At 37.4% G+C, this 19,754-nt stretch overlaps 1 protein-coding gene and 1 pseudogene across 4 annotated transcripts in view; one reads left to right on the top strand and one right to left on the bottom strand.

The window, feature by feature from the left end:
• Nucleotides 1-19,754, bottom strand: part of LOC118900167 (L-lactate dehydrogenase C chain) — a 53,881-nt gene that overhangs the window by 4,732 nt on the left and 29,395 nt on the right. For 3 of the 4 annotated variants that reach the window (XM_036862454.1, XM_036862455.1, XM_036862456.1), the window contains 3 exons: nt 15,650-15,823; nt 13,913-14,030; nt 1,321-1,444 (listed from right to left, as the gene is read on the bottom strand). In XM_036862454.1, coding sequence (XP_036718349.1) covers nt 1,321-1,444; nt 13,913-14,030; nt 15,650-15,823 — 416 coding nt within the window. The remainder of the gene's footprint in view (nt 1-1,320; nt 1,445-13,912; nt 14,031-15,649; nt 15,824-19,754) is intronic. The other variant, XM_036862457.1, reaches the window with a different exon arrangement.
• Nucleotides 7,669-8,657, top strand: LOC118900169 (annotated as a pseudogene).

Here is a 19,754-nt window from a genome sequence, read left to right as displayed (position 1 = left end):
CCAATATATTTTCTTTTTGCTTAAGCTAGTTTGGGTTGGCGTCTGTGGCTTTTAACTAGAAGAGTCCTAATATACACTTTTTATGCGGATGATGCTCTTATTTATAACTCCAACCCAAAACTCTTTTATGAGTTCCAGAAGCTTGTACCCAACTGCCTATTTCCTCTCAGATGTTGCAAAGGCACCTCAAATTCAATTTCTCCATAACCACAAACATGATCTTCAAACCTGATTCTCTTTGTTTTTCTGGGGTTTTTTCTTGTTCCTTCATCTGGTACATAGCCCTCTGCCTTTTCATCTTGTCTATCTGTCTGTAACTGTGGTTTTTGGACCACAGGCTGCAGGATTGTAGTTTTTCTTGCTTCTGCTGTCTGCCCTCTGGTGGTTGAGGCTATCTAACCAAATCTGATTCTCTTTGAATATGCCTTTCCTCAGTGGATCATATAACCATTTATCTAACTGTGCAAAACAGAAACCTAAGAATGACCTTTATCTCCCTTATTTCCCACTTCATTCCGTTATCAAGACCTATGAATTTTACCTCTTAAATATAGTGTAACTCAAATTTGCCACCTTCTTTTCATCTCTACTACTACCATCCTCTCTGTTCTGAGCTAATGCACATCCTCTTCCCAAGTTTACCCACCTCTACTCTTGTCCCCTTCAAATCTGTTCCATCCATCACAGTCTCAGGAATCTTTTTAACAAAAAAGATTGTAAAACCAGTCCCTTTCTTAAGTTCCTTTGGTGGCTTTCCATAGCTCTTATGGTAAGGACCCAAACCCCTTTATAAGACTTTCAGTGGCCTGACCCTGCTTACTTCCTCCAGCCTTATCATGTACTTCCCTTTGCTCCCTTTGCTCTGTGCATTTCAACAACTGACCTTTTTTTTTCAGATCCTCAAGTGCTCTCCACTTATATCTACCTCAGGTCCCCTACACATGTGTTCCCTCTGCTTGGAATATTAGTCCAGCCTTGCAAATTAACTTCTACTCATTATTCAGATTAGGTCATTTTTACTTCCTTAGGAAATCTTCCCTAACCACCACAAACGCCCCCTCCGCAGAGTAAATTCTCTTCTTGTATACTCTAAGAACTTTGTAGTTTGTCATCATAGCACTTAACACAATGTGTTATTATATATTTGCTTTTGTAATTGTTTTATTAAGTTCCTATCTTTCATTAAACTCTGTGAGGTCAGGGCCTCTGTCTATTTTGTTCACCAACATATTCTCAAAATTTTGTATAATGCCTGGCACATAGTAAAGACTAAGCAATATCTAAACAAAGATGATAAGTGAAGATTCTATTTAAGCCTACCTTAACCATAGTGGAAACTGGATGCACTCTCCTGAGATTTTTCAAAATTGATCTTACCAGATCTGTCACAGACAGTCCAACAGCCCAAGAGGTATACCCCTTCAGCTTGATAATCTCATAGGCACTACAGTTGTGGAAAGTAAGAAAATCAAATCCATGAGAAGTTGATTCAGAGAGAACATAATATTTTTCAAGCATCTGTTCTGAAGCAAGCTACATGTCAATACCACTCTTAAAATTTTCTCAGAGATGTCTTCTTGAAATTATTTATGAATAGGCAATAAAAATTTCTATATTATTCTCATAAACTTCATTATTCACTTCAAATAATAATTCATACTTCACTTATCATAAAGGTGGAATATTAGGTCATTGTGCCACTCAAAATGAAACTTAGTTTTAAATTTTTTCTTAAATATCCAAACATAGAATCTGATCACCTTGAAAGTTAGCATATATATCTTGCTGACCACATAATATTGTTACTAAGGTGCCAATGTAAATTTAAATTTCATATAATTATAAGCCAAGTTACACATTTTTCCCAAGAATATATTATTAAATCAACAACATACTGAAGTATGGGGAAATGTTCATGATACATTTTCAAAGGAAAACAGCATAATCCTAAACATTATGTAATTTCTTATCTCAGCCTTGTAAAAAACATAATGCATTTTTATAGGAACTTTAGAATCGTATCAATCCACCAAATTATTAATAGTGATTATTTCTGAGTGACAGGCTTACAGGTGAGATTATCTTCTTTTTTAAATTAATTAACATTTTGGCTGCATTGAGTCTTCGTTGCTGCACACGGGCTTTCTCTAGTTGCGGCGAGCGGGGACTGCTCTTCATTGCGTTGTGTGGGCTTCTCATTGCAGTGGCTTCTCTTATTGCAGAGCATAGGCTCTAGGCGCGTGGGCTCAGCAGTTGTGGCTCGTGGGCTCTAGAGCGCAGGCTCAGTAGTTGTGGCGCACGGGCTTAGTTGCTCCGCGGCATGTGGGATCTTCCCGGACTAGGGCTCGAACCCGTGTCCCCTGCCTTGGCAGGCGGATTCTTAACCACTGCACCACCAGGGAAGCCCCGGGGTGACATTATCTTCTTTATGCTTATGAATTTTCTTATTTTCTACAATAAATATGTATTTTATTTTTGCATTGCCACCAACAGCGATCTCGGGTTTGGATTGACAGTAAAACTTAAAGGACAAAGAAGTTTTAACCTAGCTCTTAGTTTATATAGTTTTGAGAAAAGGATCCAGGACAAGAAACACAGAATGTACAGTATCATTATTTGTATCAGATGGTCTTGCAACTACCTAGGCACAGTTTCAAGGCCCCAGGACTGCACACAACACACTCGGTAGCAAATTACACTGTGTAAATGGGCCAGCTCAACACAGGAAAGTTGGGCCTGGACTACACTTATTGTGGTGTCCTGTGATTTGACTATCAATCCAAAACCAGGGGCACTACTAGAGGCCATGAGGATTGATGTCAAAATTAAAATTAACTTTCAGATCCTCAATATAACCAAGACTCTGTGGGGTAAGTAAAAAGAAAAGAAGGAAAGTTTTGCCTAGAGATTGATTGACTAGTGGTGTATGAGTTGAAGAAAGCTTTGCGGTAGATAAGTGGGGACAAATCTTACCAGTAGAATCTGGATGACAGGTTTATCCTCTCAGGAATTAACAAAATGTCTTGAGAAAGAGAAGAGGGTTGAGAAGAAAATGGCTAAAAACATAATCCTTTAGTTGCTATTAATCATCCTAATGAAATTAAAACCGCTGGTGTAAAAAGGGAGGATAGAGAACAAGCAGTTTCAAGGCTGGTATTTTAAGACAAAAACTGACCCCTGTTGTAAACTAAATGCTCTATTCAGAACCTGGAAAGACATTCTATTAAATCATGATGTCACTCCCCTGCAACTGTTAAGTTAGGCACTGGAAAATCAGAGGCTATAATATAAAAGAGTTGAGTCACTTTTAGATAAGTACCAGCAGTATCCTGAGGATTCTTTGTAACTATAGATCCTCTGCTAAATGAACAAGGGGCAAATAATTTAATGCTGGACACTGCATTGTTGAGAGGACTAACTGGAATGAGTACTGATCTGTAATGTGTTGCAGTGTTTGGTATTCAGATCATACAGGACTTCAGTGGAAAATGTGATCTTAATCACTATTCCCTTATAGCAATAGTGTTTCAAATGAATAAGAAACTAACAGCCCCTGTAGTACAATCATCTGGGATTGGGCAGACAAAAGCCTAACACTGTGACCTCCCTATAAAGATGGGCTACTCCATGACATCTGGAAACCAGTATTGGCTAAAACATGTTCCTTAGTGGCTGGGTTATAACTGAGCTTCCAGATCAGTTAGATTCCTGCATTTACTGGGAAATGGCCTCTAGTGGTCCCTGTAACTGGAAATATATGGTACAATATATGGGTAAGGGACATTTTTGTTAAGATATGAAATGATACTGTAATATTAACATAGGTTTCATTTGCTAGGCATTAATTTAATCTCTTATCCAAAGCTATGTGGCATAACAAAGGTTTGTAGGTCCCCTTATGGAAATTTAAGAAAATGAAACATACCAATAAAAATTATCACAGTGAAAAGATATTTTGGGAGATTGACCTGAAACTTCCAATTGATGTGGAAATAGTTTGACTAGAAGAAGAAATAAATTTGCTTCAGAGAAACTGAACACACAAATGCATCTATCAATAACTTTAATAAGGTACAAGTGATAGTAAATAAAAGGGCAAAATAAGATAGTCCAATTAGTTAAGAATTACCAAAACATCTGGTGAGGGATTTTGGTTACCTATTGGATCTTACAGATCCTGGTGATTATAGGTATACAAGCTTGTTTTTTTTCTATGTGTAAAATATTAGGACATGTTTGTCACAGGAACTATGAAGAATATATGATACAAAGATAATCACCCAGGTCATGGGTAAATGGTTAACATCAGGTATGGACCCTTTCCAAAAAGGCAGGAGTATCTGGGAAGATGACTTTGAGTTGGCTTTTTCACAAAACAGTTTTCTAGGTTTAAAAATCTAGTTAAATACTTGAGGATTCTAGGAAGATGGAGAAGTAGGAAGCACCAAGAATCTATCTCCCCAACTAGACAATAACTGCACTGCCAGAATCTGTCTGATATAACTTTTGGGGGAACTCTGGAGTCTTCTGAAAGCTTGAGATTTCCAGGGGAAGGTTTGTATGTTAAACTGTGGTTAATTTCAGCCAATTTCAGCCCTTAGCAGAGTAGCAGGGCTGTTTGCATGTACCCAAAGCAGTTTGTGCACAGCCTGTGAAAAGCACCCTTTCCTCCAAATATCAGAGATCTGTTCTCTAATGACTGATTACTGCTTCTGATGACAGAGGTGTAGACAAAGAGGGCAAAGCCATTGTTGTTGCACCTCCCCACAACTGTTGCAAGCCTCTCCCCCTCTGGCTAAAGTAATCTCCAAGGAATGTAAAGGGCAGGCACCCTTTCCCTTAATATTTCTTTTTCCCCTCTTGGGAGCCAGACATTAAAGACCAGAACATACAAAAGCAGTTGCATATTTGGGGGAAATTAGAAAGTAACCACGTATGCCCAGGGAAAAGCACAGGCCTAGAAACAACCTCAAAGACCTTAAGAGTACACCTCAGGTTGGTCCCTGGCACAGAAGCAGCCTTCAACAATCAAAAAACAAAAGCAATAACAATAACAACAAAAACCCAGCAAACCCTGGGGAAGGGATAGAATCTGATAAAATTGTCATATTATTAGATTCAAACATCCAGTTTTCAACAACAACAACAAAAAATCACAAGGCATACAAAGAAATATAAAAGTATGGCCCATTCAAAGGAAAAAATGAATCAACAGAAACTGTTCCTGGGGGAAGAAAAACTGATGGCAGATATACTAGACAAAGACTTTAAAACAACTGTCTTAAAGACACTCAAAGAACTAAAGGAAGATGTAGAGAAAGTCAAGAAAATGATGAGTGAACAAAATGGAAATATCAATAAAGAAATATAAAACCTAATAAGAACCCCCTCCCCCAAAATTCTAGAGCTGAAAAGCACAATAACTGAAATGAAAAAAATCACTAGATGGACTAAAAAACAGATTTGAGCAGGCAGAAGACAGAATCAGCAAACTTGAAGATAGGACAATGGAAATTACTGACTGAGGAACAGAAAGAAAAAAAGACTGAAGAAAAGTGAAAAATAAGATCATCATCAGATTTCTCACCAGAAACTTTGGAGGCCAGAAGGTACTGGGCAGATATATTTAAAGTGATAAAAAGAAAACAACTGTCAACCAAGAATCATATCTTATATCCGGCAAAATTGTTCTTCAAAAGTGAGGGAAAAATTAAGACTTTGCCAAAGAAACAAAAGCTGAGGGAGTTCATCACCACTAGACCAGTCCTGCAAGAAATACTCAAGGCAGTCCTGCAGGGTGAAATAAACAGTAACTTGAAGCCATGTGAAAAAATAAAGATCTCAGTAAAGGTAAATGCATGGGCAGTTATAAAAGCTAGTAATATTGTAACAATGGTTTATACTTATACTTTTTGTTTTCTGCATAATTTAAGAGACTAATACATTTTTAAAAAATCAGTCTAAAAGCTAGTATTACTGTGACTTTGGTGTGTAACTCCCATTTTCAAATTTAAGAAACAACTGCATTTAAAAGAATTATTAGTTTATATTTTGGGGCAAACAGTGTGTAAAGATGCAATTTTGTGACATCAACGATCAAAAGAGGTGAGGATGGAACTATGAAGAAGCAGAGGTTTTGTATGTTATTGAAGTTAAGCTGGTAGAAATTCAAATAAGAGTATTATAACTTTAGGGTGCTAAAGGTAATCCCCCATGGCAACCAAAATGAAAATAGCTATAATAGCTATAGGATATATACAAAAGAAAATGAGACAGGAGTTTAAATATTTCACTACAAAAAATAAACACAAAAGAAGACAGTAATGCAGGAAATGAGAAACAAGAAGCTCTAAGGCATATAGAAAACAAATAGCGCAATGACAGAAGCCCCCCTTATCAGTAATTACTTTAAATGTAAACAAATTACACTCTCCAATCTAAAGAGACTGACAGAATGGATCAAAACACATGAGCCAAGTACATGCTGTCAACATGAAACTTACTTTAAAGCCAAAGACACAAATAGATTAAAAGTGAAAGAATGGAAAAAGATATTTTATGCAAATAGTAACCAAAAGGGAGCAGGGGTGGCTATACTAATGTCAGATAAAATAGACTTCAAATCAAAAAAGTTTACAATAGGCAAAGAAGGACATTACATACTAATTAGAGGTTCAAGAAAGAAAATGAAAGAAAATAAAACAATAATTATAAACATGTATGCATCTAATAGCAGACCATCGTGAAGCAAAAACTGACAAAATTGAAGGGAGAAATAGACAGTTCTACAATAATAATTGAAGACTTCAATACCTGACTTTCAATAATGGATAGATCAATCAAACAGAAGGTAAGTAAGGAAATAGACAGTTCAACACCATAGACCAACTAGATCTAACAGACAAACAGAACACTTTACCCAACAATAACAGCATCTACATTCTCCTCAAGTGCACATGGGATATTTTCGAGAATAGACCATACGTTATGCCACAAATTAAGTCTCAATAGATTTAAAAAGACAGGCATCATACAAAGTATATTCTCTGACACAACGAGGTGAATTTAGAAATCAGTAACAGAAGTAACACTGGAAAATTCACAAATTTGTGGAAATTAAAAAGCACACTCTATAACAGCCTAATGGATCAAAGAAGAAAGCACAATGGAAATTAGGAAATACTTAGAGATGAATGAAAATGAAAACATAACATAAAACTTATTGGTCAGAGAGAAAGCAGTGCTAAAGGGTAAACTTATAGCCATATATGCTTACATTAAAAAACAAGAAAGATGTCAAATTAACAATCTAATGTTACAACTTAAGGAACTAGAAAAAAAAGAACAAATTAAACCCAAATCTAGCAAATGGAAGTAAATAATAAAGATCAGAAATAACAAAATAGAGAATGGAAAAACAATAGAAAAAAATCAATGGTTCTTTGAAAAGATCAACAAATTGACAACTTTTAGCTAGATGAATTAAGAAAAAAGAGAGAAGACTCAAATTACTAAAATCAGAAATGAAAGTGGAGCCATTATTACTGATTCTAAGCATTACCCATTTACCAAGGCCAGACAAAGTCAGTATAAGAAAAAAACTAGAGGCAGAGGCACCACACGGGCCCGGGCAAGCTTCTGGGTTGGAGCTGCACGCCATGGCCTAGCATGTCGGAAGCGGGTGAGGAGCAGCCCATGGAGACAACGGGCGCCACCGACAACGGACACGAGGCCACCCCCGAAGGCGAGTCGCCAGCCAGCACTGGGGTCGTGGCAAGTGCTGAAGGCGGGAGCACGGCGCCCCAGGCTGGCAACCAGAACGGCAAGGAAGGCAACTAGATAAACGCCAGCAAGAACGAGAAGGATGCGGGAAAACTGTTCATTGGTGGCCTGAGCTGGGATACCAGCAAAAAGGACCTAAAGGACTATTTTACCAAATTTGGAGAGGTCGTTGACTGTACAATACAAATGGATCCCAACACTGGCTGGTCAAGAGGGTTTGGGTTTATCCTCTTCAAAGATGCAGCCAGTGTGGAGAAGGTTCTAGATCAGAAGGAGCACAGACTGGATGGCTGTGTCATTGACCCCAAAAAAGCCATGGCCATGAAGAAAGAGCCAGTAAAGAAAATTTTTGTGGGGGGTCTGAATCCTGAAGCCACTGAGGAGAAGATCAGGGAGTACGTCGGCGAGTTTGGGGAGATTGAACCCATTGAGCTTCCAATAGATCCAAAGTCGAACAAAAGACAAGCCTTTGTTTTCATCACCTTTAAAGAAGAGGAACCTGTGAAGAAAGTTCTGGAGAAAAAGTTCCACACCATCAGCAGAAGTAAGTGTGAAATCAAGGTGGCTCAGCCCAAAGAGGTTTATCAACAGCAGCAGTATGGCTCTGGGGGCCATGGGGGTGGCAACCAAGGGAACCGAGGCAGCGGTGGTGGTGGTGGAAGTGGAGGAGGTCAGAGTCAGAGTAGGAATCAGGGCTATGGCAGCTACTGGAACCAGGGCTACAGCTACCAGCAGGACTATGGACCCAGCTATGTCAGCTGTGACTACTCACCTTATGGCTATTAGGCCCCGGCTACGACTACAGTCAGGGTGGTACAAATTTTGGGAAAAGCCAGCAACACGGTGGCCATTAGAATAACTACAAGCCATACTGAGGCTTTGGCAGGAGTGCTCGACTGACCGCACACACTTTGGATATCAAGTGAACACAATTATGTACCAAATTTAACTTGGCAAACTTTCTATGGCCTTTCCCATGTGCATCTTATTTAAAATTTCCCCCCTGGAAATCACTCTTCTATTTAATATTTCCAGAGCTCTAGTTATTTTAGGCAGTGAGCCTGTGGTGTCTCAAGAGGCCAGAGGGGCATTATGGGCTCATTTTTATTACCAGGTTACCCAGAACCAGATTGGAGTGTCTGCTTCCTGCTGCCGCTCTGCAGCCTGGACCTGTGGACCCTGGTTGTAAAGAGTAAATTGTATCTTAGGAAAAAAAAAAGAAAGAAGAGAAAAAAGAACTAGAGACCATTATCCCTTATGAACAATGAGGCAAAAATCCTCAACAAAATACTAGCAAACCAAATTCAACAGTATTTAATGGATTATACACCATGATTTATTCCTGGAATGCAAGGATGGTTCAACATAGCAAAATCCACCAATGTAATACACCACATTAAGAGAATAAAGGAGGAAAACCACATTATTATCTCAACTGATGCATAAAAATCGTTTGACAAAATTCAACACCTTTTCATGATAAAAACACTCAAGAAACTAGGAATAGAAGGAAACTACCTCAACATAATAAAAGCCATATATGAAAAACCCACAGTGAAGGTCATACTCAACAGTGAAAAACTAAAAGCTTTTCCTTTAAGGTCAGGAATAAGGCAAGGATGCTCACTTTTGCCACTTCCATTCAACACAGCAAGTTCTATCCAGAGCAATTAGGTAAGAAAGAGAAATAAAAGGCATTCAAATTGGAAAGGAAGAAATGAAAGTATCTCTACTTATAGATGACATGATCTTACATGCAGAAAACTGTAAAGATTCTATACACACACACAAAAAAACTGCTGAACTAATAAATGAATTTGGTAAAGTAGCAGGATACAAAGTCAACGTTAAAAAATTGCATTTCTATATAATGACAATGAACAATCTGAAAAGGAAATTAAGAAATCAATCCCATTTACAATAGCATCAAAAAGAATAAAATACTTAGGAATTAACTTAACCAAGGAGGTGAAAGACTTGTACAATGAAAACCATAAAACTTTGCTGAAAGAAATTAAAGAAGACATAAATAAATGGAAACACATCTTATGTTCATGGATTGGAGACTTAATATTATTAAGATGTTAATACTACCCCAAACCATCTATAGATTCAGTGAAATTCCCATCAAATTCCCAAAGATATTTTTTGCAGAAGTAGAAAAACCCACCCTAAAATTCATATGGAATCTCAAGAGACTCTAAAGAGCTAAAACAATCTTGAAAGCTGAAGGACTCACACTACCTGATTTCAAAACTTACTACAAAGCTACAGTAATCAAAACTGTATAGTACTGGTATCAAGACAAACACACAGACCCAATGGGATAGAATAGAAAGCCCAGAAATAAACCTACATATCTGACATTCAACTGATTTTCAAAAAGTGTGCCAAGACCATTGAATGGGAAAAGGGCAGTCTTTTGAACAAATGGTGCTGGAGAAACTGGATATCCACGTGCAAAAGATTAAAACTAAACCCTGACATAACAGCATTTACAAAAATGAATTCAAAATGAATCAAAGATCTGAATGTAAGACCTAAAACTATGATACTCTTACATGAAAACATAGGGCAAAAGCTTCACGACATTGCATTTGGCAATGATTTCTTGGACAGAACACAAAAGGTAACAAGAGAAAAAACAGACAAATGGATTTCATGAAAATTTTTAAGTTTTGCACATCAAAGACACTATAAAAAGAGTAAAAAAAGAACCTATGGAATGGAAGAAAATATTTGTAAATTATCTGATGAGAGATTAATATCCAGAATATAGACAGGACTCTTAAAACTCAACAACAACAATAACAACAAAACAAACAACCCAATTCAAAAGTGGGCAAAAGACTTGAACAGACATTTCTCCAAAGAAGATATACAGATGGCCTATTAGCACATGACAAAATGCTCAGCATCACTAATTAGGGAAATGCAAATCAAAACTACAATGAGATACCACCTCACATCCATTAGGATGACTACTATCAAACAGAAAACAACAGGGCTTCCCTGGTGGCGCAGTGGTTGGGAGTCCGCCTGCCAGTGCGGGGGACACGGGTTCGAGCCCTGGTCTGGGAAGATCCCGCATGCCGCGGAGCGACTGGGCCCATGAGCCACAACTGCTGAGTCTGCGCGTCTGGAGCCTGTGCTCCGCAACAAGAGAGGCCATGATAGTGAGAGGCCCGCACACCGCGATGAAGAGTGGCCCCCGCTGGCCGCAACTAGAGAAAGCCCTCGCACAGAAAGGAAGACCCAACACAGCCAAAAATAAATTAATTAATTAAAAAAGAAAACAACAAGTGTTGGTGAGGATTTGGAGAAATTGAAATTCCTGTACACTACTGGTAGGAATGTAAAATGGTATAGCCACTGCGGAAAACAGTATGGTGATTCCTCAAAAAAACTAAAAATAGAATTACTACATGATACAGCAATTCCACTTATGGGTATATACCCAAAAGAACTGAAAGCAGGATCTTGTACACCCATGTTCATAGCAGCATTATTCACAATAGCTAAAGCATGGAAGCAACCCAAGAGTCCATCAAGAGACGAATGGGGCTTCCCTGGTGGCGCAGTGGTTGAGAATCTGCCTGCCAATGCAGGGGACACGGGTTCGAGCCCTGGTCTGGGAAGATCCCACATGCTGCGGAGCAACTAGGCCCATGAGCCAAAATTACTGAGCCTGCGCGTCTGGAGCCTGTGCTCCGCAACAAGAGAGGCCGCGATAGTGAGAGGCCCGCGCACCGCGATGAAGAGTGGCCCCCACTTGCCGCAACTAGAGAAAGCCCTCGCACAGAAACGAAGACCCAACACAGCCATAAATAAAATAAATAAATTAATTTAAAAAAAAAAGAGACGAATGGATAAGCAATATGTGGTATATTTACATACAATAGAATATCATTCAGCTTAAAAAGGAAACTCTGACATATGCTATAACACGGATGAACCTTAAGGACATTATGCTAAGTGAAATAAACTAGCCACGAAAAGACAAATACTGTATGATTTCACTTATATGATAGAGTAGTCAAAATCATAGAAACAGAAAGTAGAAAGGTGGTAGCCAGCGCCTGGGGTGAGGAATTAATGGGGAGGGATTGTTTCATGGATACAGAGTTTCAGTCTTAAATTATGAAGAGTTATGAGATGGATGGTGGTATGGTTACAGAAGATTATGAATGGTTTTTATACCATTGAACTATACACTTAAAATGATTAAGATGGTAAATTTTATGTTATGTGTATTTTATCACAATTAAAGAAATAGGAAAAAAATACATAAATTATTTATGTATAAATTATTTAAGATAAATGTGGAATAGTAATCATAATGGAACAAGGTTATCAGCATTGCATATTATGTAACTCTTTTTTTAAAAAAATTATTTATTTATTTATTTTTGGCTGCGTTGGGTCTTCATTTATTTATTTTTGGCTGCATTGGGTTTTCATTGCTACGCGCGGGCTTTCTCTAGTTGTGGAGAGCAGGGGTTACTCTTTGTTGCGGTGTGCGGGCTTCTCATTGCGGTGGCTTCTCTTGTTGTGGAGCACAGGCTTTAGGCATGCGGGCTTCAGTAGTTGTGGCACGTGAGCTCAGTAGTTGTGGCACACGGGCTTAGTTGCTCTGCGGCATGTGGGATCTTCCCAGACAAGGGATCGAAACTGTGTCCTCTGCATTGACAGGCAGATTCTTATCCACTGCGCCACCAGGGAAGCCCTATGTAACTCTTGATGTGTGCATTGCACCAGGACTAGAAGACTGGGAACAAGCATGCAAATCCTGAGACCTATGTGACAAGAACTGTATTAAAAACTGCTGGGACACAAAGGCAGTGGCTTTCCTGTGCTGGGGTAGTCTGCTCTCATCCGTTGCAACTGAGTGTGCCCCCTGTAGTGATGGGGCCTGGAAGCTACACCTGAGCATTTGAAACACCTCCTGAAGTAAATGCTAATATTCCATACTGTGTTTTCTGTCCAGTATCCTTTCACTAAGCTAGATAAACTTAATGCTAGATTAAAGTCTATTATGTACTGTTAGTTTGACAGTCTGAACTCTAGACCACTATCGGTAGCCATGTACAATACTCATTTTATTTTATTTTTTATAATTGTGGTAAAATTTGCCATTTAAACCATTTTAAGCATACAGTTCAATGGCATTAAGTACTTAAACAATGTTTTACCACCATTACCACCATCCTCTCCAGAACTTTTTCATCTTCCCAAACTGAAACTCTATACCCACTAAAGGGGTCATGTGCTTTAAGATCAGAAAATAATATAATTTATTTTTTTAACTAAAAGTCATGTAGAGAATAAAACTAACCCATAATAACTTTTTTGTTATATTGTGTGCCTTTTTGGTCTCTGCCCTAATTCTTATACATTTTTGTAGGGTTGCTATCATAAATATACATTCAATAGACATGTGCTTTTGTAGATTTAATAGTCCAGTTTTGAATATCCAAAAGTGATTTCTAAGTTCTATAATTTTACTAATATGTATCTTGGTTAAAGCATGAAGGAGAATCATGTATGCTATTCAGGGGATGTGTACAGAGTCAGACACTTCATTTATAAGTAAACCTAATTAGTTAACTTCTGATCATCTGCATCAGTTTCATGTTTCTTTTCATCAAGTCTTTTGAACTTAATCAGTTAATTAATCAGTTCTGGGTACCATTCTAAGCATTCTACACGTACTAAGTCATTTACTCTTCATAATAGCCCTCTAAGGTTGGCTCTATTACTATCCTCATTTTAAATATGAGGAAACTGAGCTTTCAATATTTTAAATAACCTCCCAATATCACACCACTAATAAATGGTGAAGCCAGGTTTGAAAAACCCTGAGCAACGTGGTTCCAAAGTCCATGCTCCTAATCACTATGCTATATTGCTCTCAAACATACATGACTTCTTATGAAGTAAGAAGTGTATTTTTCGATTTGAACAATGCTCCCCAAAAGAAAGCTATGCATTATGTATATCTGAATTTGGGGATTTTCAGAATGTTATTTATCTCACAAAAAGCAGAGATCAACTTTTATACTTTTTGTCTGCAAAATTTGTTCTTACAATAGATTATTAAGGCACTAAGAAAGTGAATGACTAATGTTACCTTCCAACAACTTGCTTATGGATATTTTTCCACTGGTCCTTGTCTGAATCAGTTCCTAACTTAGGGTCTAGAGTCTTCAGAGCAACACCAGCAACGTTTACTCCACTCCATAAGGGCACTGAAAGAAATAAATCTCAGAAGGAACTCTTCTTGCCAGTACTGCATCAGTTGTTTAAGTTCAGTGGGATTTTTAAGAATAAAGTTAGGTTACTACCTTACGCCATATATAAAAATAAGTTTCAAATAGACAAAAGAGGTAAATGTAAAAAATAAAATTATAAAGCATTATAAAACATGTAGTAGAATTTACTTGTAATTGTGTAATAAGGAGGCATTTTAAGCAAGACACAAATATAGAATCCACAAAGAAAATAATCTATAAGAAATGATAAAATATTATAAGAGGGAAAAGAGCAATAAATTAATACCATACTATTAAACCATACATGGTTTTTTAAAAATAAAATCATGGAATACTAAATGGGAGAAATTAAAACATATCTGGCAAAATAACTTTTTTTTTAAATATAAATTTATTTATTTATTTATTTATTTCTTTTTGGCTGTGTTGGGTCTTCGTTGCTGCACGCGGGCTTTCTCTAGTTGCGGTGAGCGGGGGCTACTCTTCGTTGCAGTGTGCAGGCTTCTCACTGTGGTGGCTTCTCTTGTTCTGAAGCACGGGCTCTAGGCGCACAGGCTTCAGTAGTTGTGGCACGTGGGCTCAGTAGTTGTGGCTCATGGGCTCTAGAGCACAGGCTCAGTAGTTGTGGCGCACGGGCTTAGTTGCTCCGTGGCACGTGGGATCTTCCCGGACCAGGGCTCGAACCCGTGTCCCCTGCATTGGTAGGCAGATTCTTAACCACTGCACCACCAGGGAAGCCTGCAAAATTACTTTAATAATTTTCAGGAGGAAGAGCTAAGACAATAACACATGCCAACAGAGTCAAATTAAGGCACTAGTCAAAGAAATATTTGTTTAAGTCAAATCAAAAGTATTTATTATACTACGACCCTTGAAGTATAAAGAAAAGAGAAGGGCTCATTAAATGTTTTGAATAAACAAATGGATGATTGAATAAATGAACAAATGGTGCCTATTCTCAACAAGTCTATTGGCATTATGGAAAGAAGACTTACACATATGACATAATTAGAGAACACTGTAAGTATAAAGTTCTAATTGTATAGAAGAGATTAAATGTTTAAGTTAAGAAAATGGTTTGTGTGACCTAAGTAATAGCTTAAATCACATATTAAGCAATTTTATTTCTATGAAAAGTCAGGGAAAAACAAATCTATACAGTCAGAAAGTAGATTAATGGTTGCCTGGGGCTAGAGTGGGGGTGAGTGCAGGAGTGGGAGTTTTTTGGGGTGATGAAAATTTTCTACAATTAGATTGTGGTGACAGTTGCACAACTCTGAATAAAAAGCCAGTGAATAATACACTTTAAATGGGTAAAGTTTATGGGATGTGTTTTATATCTTAATAACTCTGTTTTTAAAATCACAATGAAACTGCTCCAGACAAACACTCGTTGACTTTTAAAATAGCTATATGCTCTATGCACTATTTTATAAGAGGTAGCTAAATCAATGACAGAAAAGACTGAAAGTAAAGGAATAGAAAAAGTTAGTAATATGCCAAAAAAAAAAGTGCTGTACAGCTATATTTAAGGAAAAAAAGCATTATTAAAGATAAGAAGTGTGATAATATAATGATAATGAGTTTACACTTACCACTTGAATCACCATGTTCTCCAATAATCCAACCATGGCAGCTTGTGGGATGTACACCCAACTTCTCTCCAATTAGGTAACGAAAACGGGCAGAGTCTAGATTACAACCACTTCCAATTACACGAGTTGCAGGTAAGCCACTTATCTTCCAGACAACGTATGTCAAAATATCCACTAGGAAGAAAAATTTCTTGTTAGAAAAAGATTCATAGTAACTTCCTTTTACAATTTGATTTTTTGAATAGATAGACCAATTGTCTTAGAATCAGATACAGATTCATTACAGAGTTCAAAATGAAGCAAATCAACAAAAACAAAAAGATAATCTCTCAATGGGTTTTTAAAAGATTAAATTATTCACCATCAGAATTTTAAAACAAAAGATTCTTTTTTGAAATAACATATGTGCCTATCTGTATACTTAATAATCAGTGAATTATACCTCTTTAAGATCACCTAGATTTTTCCTCTCCATCACCACAGCCTCATCTAAACTATCAGAATCTCCTACCTAGAATAAGGCCACATGCAGGCTCAGGGCTGTATGCAGGTGAGTGCATGCTCAGGAAAAACATGAGAAGATCCTAAACTTTAGCTCTGTCTAACCATGAGGCTCTGTGAAAGCAGGAAGTGAAGGCTAAGGCACAGTTATAAACTGCCTGGCTAAGTGTTGAAGGCATGCCCCAACTTGCACACAGAGCCTTCCAGCAAAGACTGGGAGATATCTTTTGGTTCCAAATATTTAAGGAAAGTTCTGTCCAATCACTGGCTGACAACTAAACAAATAGAACAAAGGCTTCTGTGTTCATGTATAATAAAGAATACAGATGACAGAATTAATTCATAAAAGTCATGAAACAAACAAACTACAAGCATCAGCAAAGCAAACCCTGGGAGGGAAGAATTTGACTTACAGAGTTTTCTTGCTATACATTTTTTTTTTGCTATACATTTTTTTTTTGTATTCTTTTTTTTTTTATACACATCAGTGTATACATGTCAATCCCAATCGCCCAATTCAGCACACCACCATCCCCACCTCACCGCAGTTTTCCCCCCTTGGTGTCCATATGTCCATTCTCTACATCTGTGTCTCAACTTCTGCCCTGCAAACTGGCTCATCTGTACCATTTTTCTAGGTTCCACATACATGCATTAATATACGATATTTGTTTTTCTCTTTCTGACTTACTTCACTCTGTATGACAGTCTCTAGATCCATCCACGTCTCAACAAATGACTCAATTTCGTTCCTTTTTATGGCTGAGTAATATTCCATTGTATATATGTACCACAACTTCTTTATCCATTCGTCTGTTGATGGGCATTTAGGTTGCTTCCATGACCTGGCTATTGTAAATAGTGCTGCAATGAACATTCGGGTGCATGTGTCTTTTTGAATTACAGTTTTCTCTGGGTATATGCCCAGTAGTGGGATTGCTGGGTCATATGGTAATTCTATTTTTAGTTTTTTAAGGAACCTCCATATTGTTCTCCATAGTGGCTGTATCAATTTACATTCCCACCAACAGTGCAAGAGGTTTCGCTTTTCTCCACACCCTCTCCAGTATTTGTTGTTTGTAGATTTTCTGATGATGCCCATTCTAACAGGAGTGAGGTGATACCTCACTGTAGTTTTGATTTGCATTTCTCTAATAATTAGTGATGTTGAGCATCTTTTCATGTGCTTCGTGGCCGTCTGTATGTCTTCTTTGGAGAAATGTCTATTTAGGTCTTCTGCCCATTTTTGGATTGGGGTGTTTGTTTCTTTGATATTGAGCTGAATGAGCTGTTTATATATTTTGGAGATTAATCCTTTGTCCGTTGATTCATTTGCAAATATTTTCTCCCATTCTGAGGGTTGTCTTTTCATCTTATTTATGGTTTCCTTTGCTGTGCAAAAGCTTTTAAGTTTCATTAGGTCCCACTTGTTTATTTTTGTTTTTATTTCCATTACTCTAGGAGGTGGATCAAAAAAGATCTTGCTGTGATTTATGTCAAAGAGTGTTCTTCCTATGTTTTCCTCTAAGAGTTTTATAGTGTCCAGTCTTATATTTAGGTCTCTAATCCATTTTGAGTTTATTTTTGTGTATGGTGTTAGGGAGTATTCTAATTTCATTCTTTTACATGTAGCTGTCCACTTTTCCCAGCACCACTTATTGAAGAGACTGTCTTTTCTCCATTGTATATCTTTGCCTCCTTTGTCATAGATTAGTTGACCATAGGTGCGTGGGTTAACCTCTGGGCTTTCTATCTTGTTCCATTGATCTATGTTTCTGTTTTTGTGCCAGTACCATATTGTCTTGATGACTGTAGCTTTGTAGTATAGTCTGAAGTCAGGCAGTCTGATTCCTCCAGCTGTGTTTTTTCCCTCAAGACTGCTTTGGCTATTCGGGGTCTTTTGTGTCTCCATACAAATTTTAAGATGATTTGTTCTAGCTCCGTAAAAAAATGCCATTGGTAATTTGATAGGGATTGCATTGAATCTGTAGATTGCTTTGGGTAGTATACTCATTTTCACAATGTTGATTCTTCCAATCCAAGAACATGGTATATCTCTCCATCTGTTGGTATCATCTTTAATTTCTTTCATCAGTGTCTTATAGTTTTCTGCATACAGGTCTTTTGTCTCCCTAGGTAGGTTATTCCTAGGTATTTTATTCTTTTTGTTGCAATGGTAAATGGGAGTGTTTCCATAATTTCTCTTTCAGATTTTTCATCATTAGTGTATAGGAATGCAAGAGATTTCTGTGCATTAATTTTGTATCCTGCAACTTTACCATATTCATTAATTAGCTCTAGCAGTTTTCTGGTGGCAGTTTTAGGATTCTCTATGTATAGTATCATGTCATCCGCAAACAGTGACAGTTTTACTTCTTCTTTTCCAATTTGTATTCCTTTTATTTCTTTTTCTTCTCTGATTGCCGTGGCTAGGACTTCCAGAACTATGTTGAATAATAGTGGTGAGAGTGGACATCCTTGTCTCGTTCCTGATCTTAGAGGAAATGCTTTCAGTTTTTCACCATTGAGAATGGTGTTTGCTGTGGGTTTGTCATATATGGCCTTTATTATGTTGAGGTAGGTTCCCTCTATGCCCACTTTCTGGAGAGTTTTTATCATAAATGGGTGTTGAATTTTGTCAAAAGCTTTTTCTGCATCTACTGAGATGATCATATGGTTTTTATTCTTCAATTTGTTAATATGGTGTATCACATTGATTGATTTGCGTATATTGAAGAATCCTTGCATCCCTGGGATAAATCCCACTTGATCGTGGTGTATGATCCTTTTAATGTGTTGTTGGATTCTGTTTGCTAGTATTTTGTTGAGGATTTTTGCATCTATATTCATCAGTGATATTGGTCTGTAATTTTCTTTTTTTGTAGTGTCTTTGTCTGGTTTTGGTATCAGGGTGATGGTGGCCTCATAGAATGAGTTTGGGAGTGTTCCTTCCTCTGCAATTTTTTGGAAGAGTTTGAGAAGGATGGGTGTTAGCTCTTCTCTAAATGTTTGATAGAATTCACCTGTGAAGCCATCTGGTCCTGGACTTTTGTTTGTTGGAAGATTTTTAATCACAGTTTCAATTTCATTACTTGTGATTGGTCTGTTCATATTTTCTGTTTCTTCCTGATTCAGTCTTGGAAGGTTATACCTTTCTAAGAATTTGTCCATTTCTTCCAGGTTGTCCATTTTATTGGCATAAAGTTGCTTTGTAGTAGTCTCTTAGGATGCTTTGTATTTCTGCAGTGTCTGTTGTAAACTTCTCCTTTTGCATTTCTGATTTTATTGATTTGAGTCCTCTCCCTCTTTTTCTTGATGAGTCTGGCTAATGGCTTATCAATTTGTTTATCTTCTCAAAGAACCAACTTTTAGTTTTATTGATCTTTGCTATTGTTTTCTTTGTTTCTATTTCATTTATTTCTGCTCTGATCTTTATGATTTCTTTCCTTCTGCTAACTTTGGGTTTTGTTTGTTCTTCTTTCTCTAGTTTCTTTAGGTGTAAGGTTAGATTGTTTACTTCAGATTTTTCTTGTTTCTTTAGGTAGGCTTGTATAGCTATAAACTTCCCTCTTAGAACTGCTTTTGCTGCATCCCATAGGTTTTG

The sequence above is a fragment of the Balaenoptera musculus genome, chromosome 8 (genome assembly GCF_009873245.2).
Source record: "Balaenoptera musculus isolate JJ_BM4_2016_0621 chromosome 8, mBalMus1.pri.v3, whole genome shotgun sequence".
In the NCBI taxonomy this organism is placed as follows: domain Eukaryota; kingdom Metazoa; phylum Chordata; class Mammalia; order Artiodactyla; family Balaenopteridae; genus Balaenoptera; species Balaenoptera musculus.
Note: the sequence above shows the minus strand (reverse complement) of the source record. Positions and strands in the feature narration are given on the sequence as shown.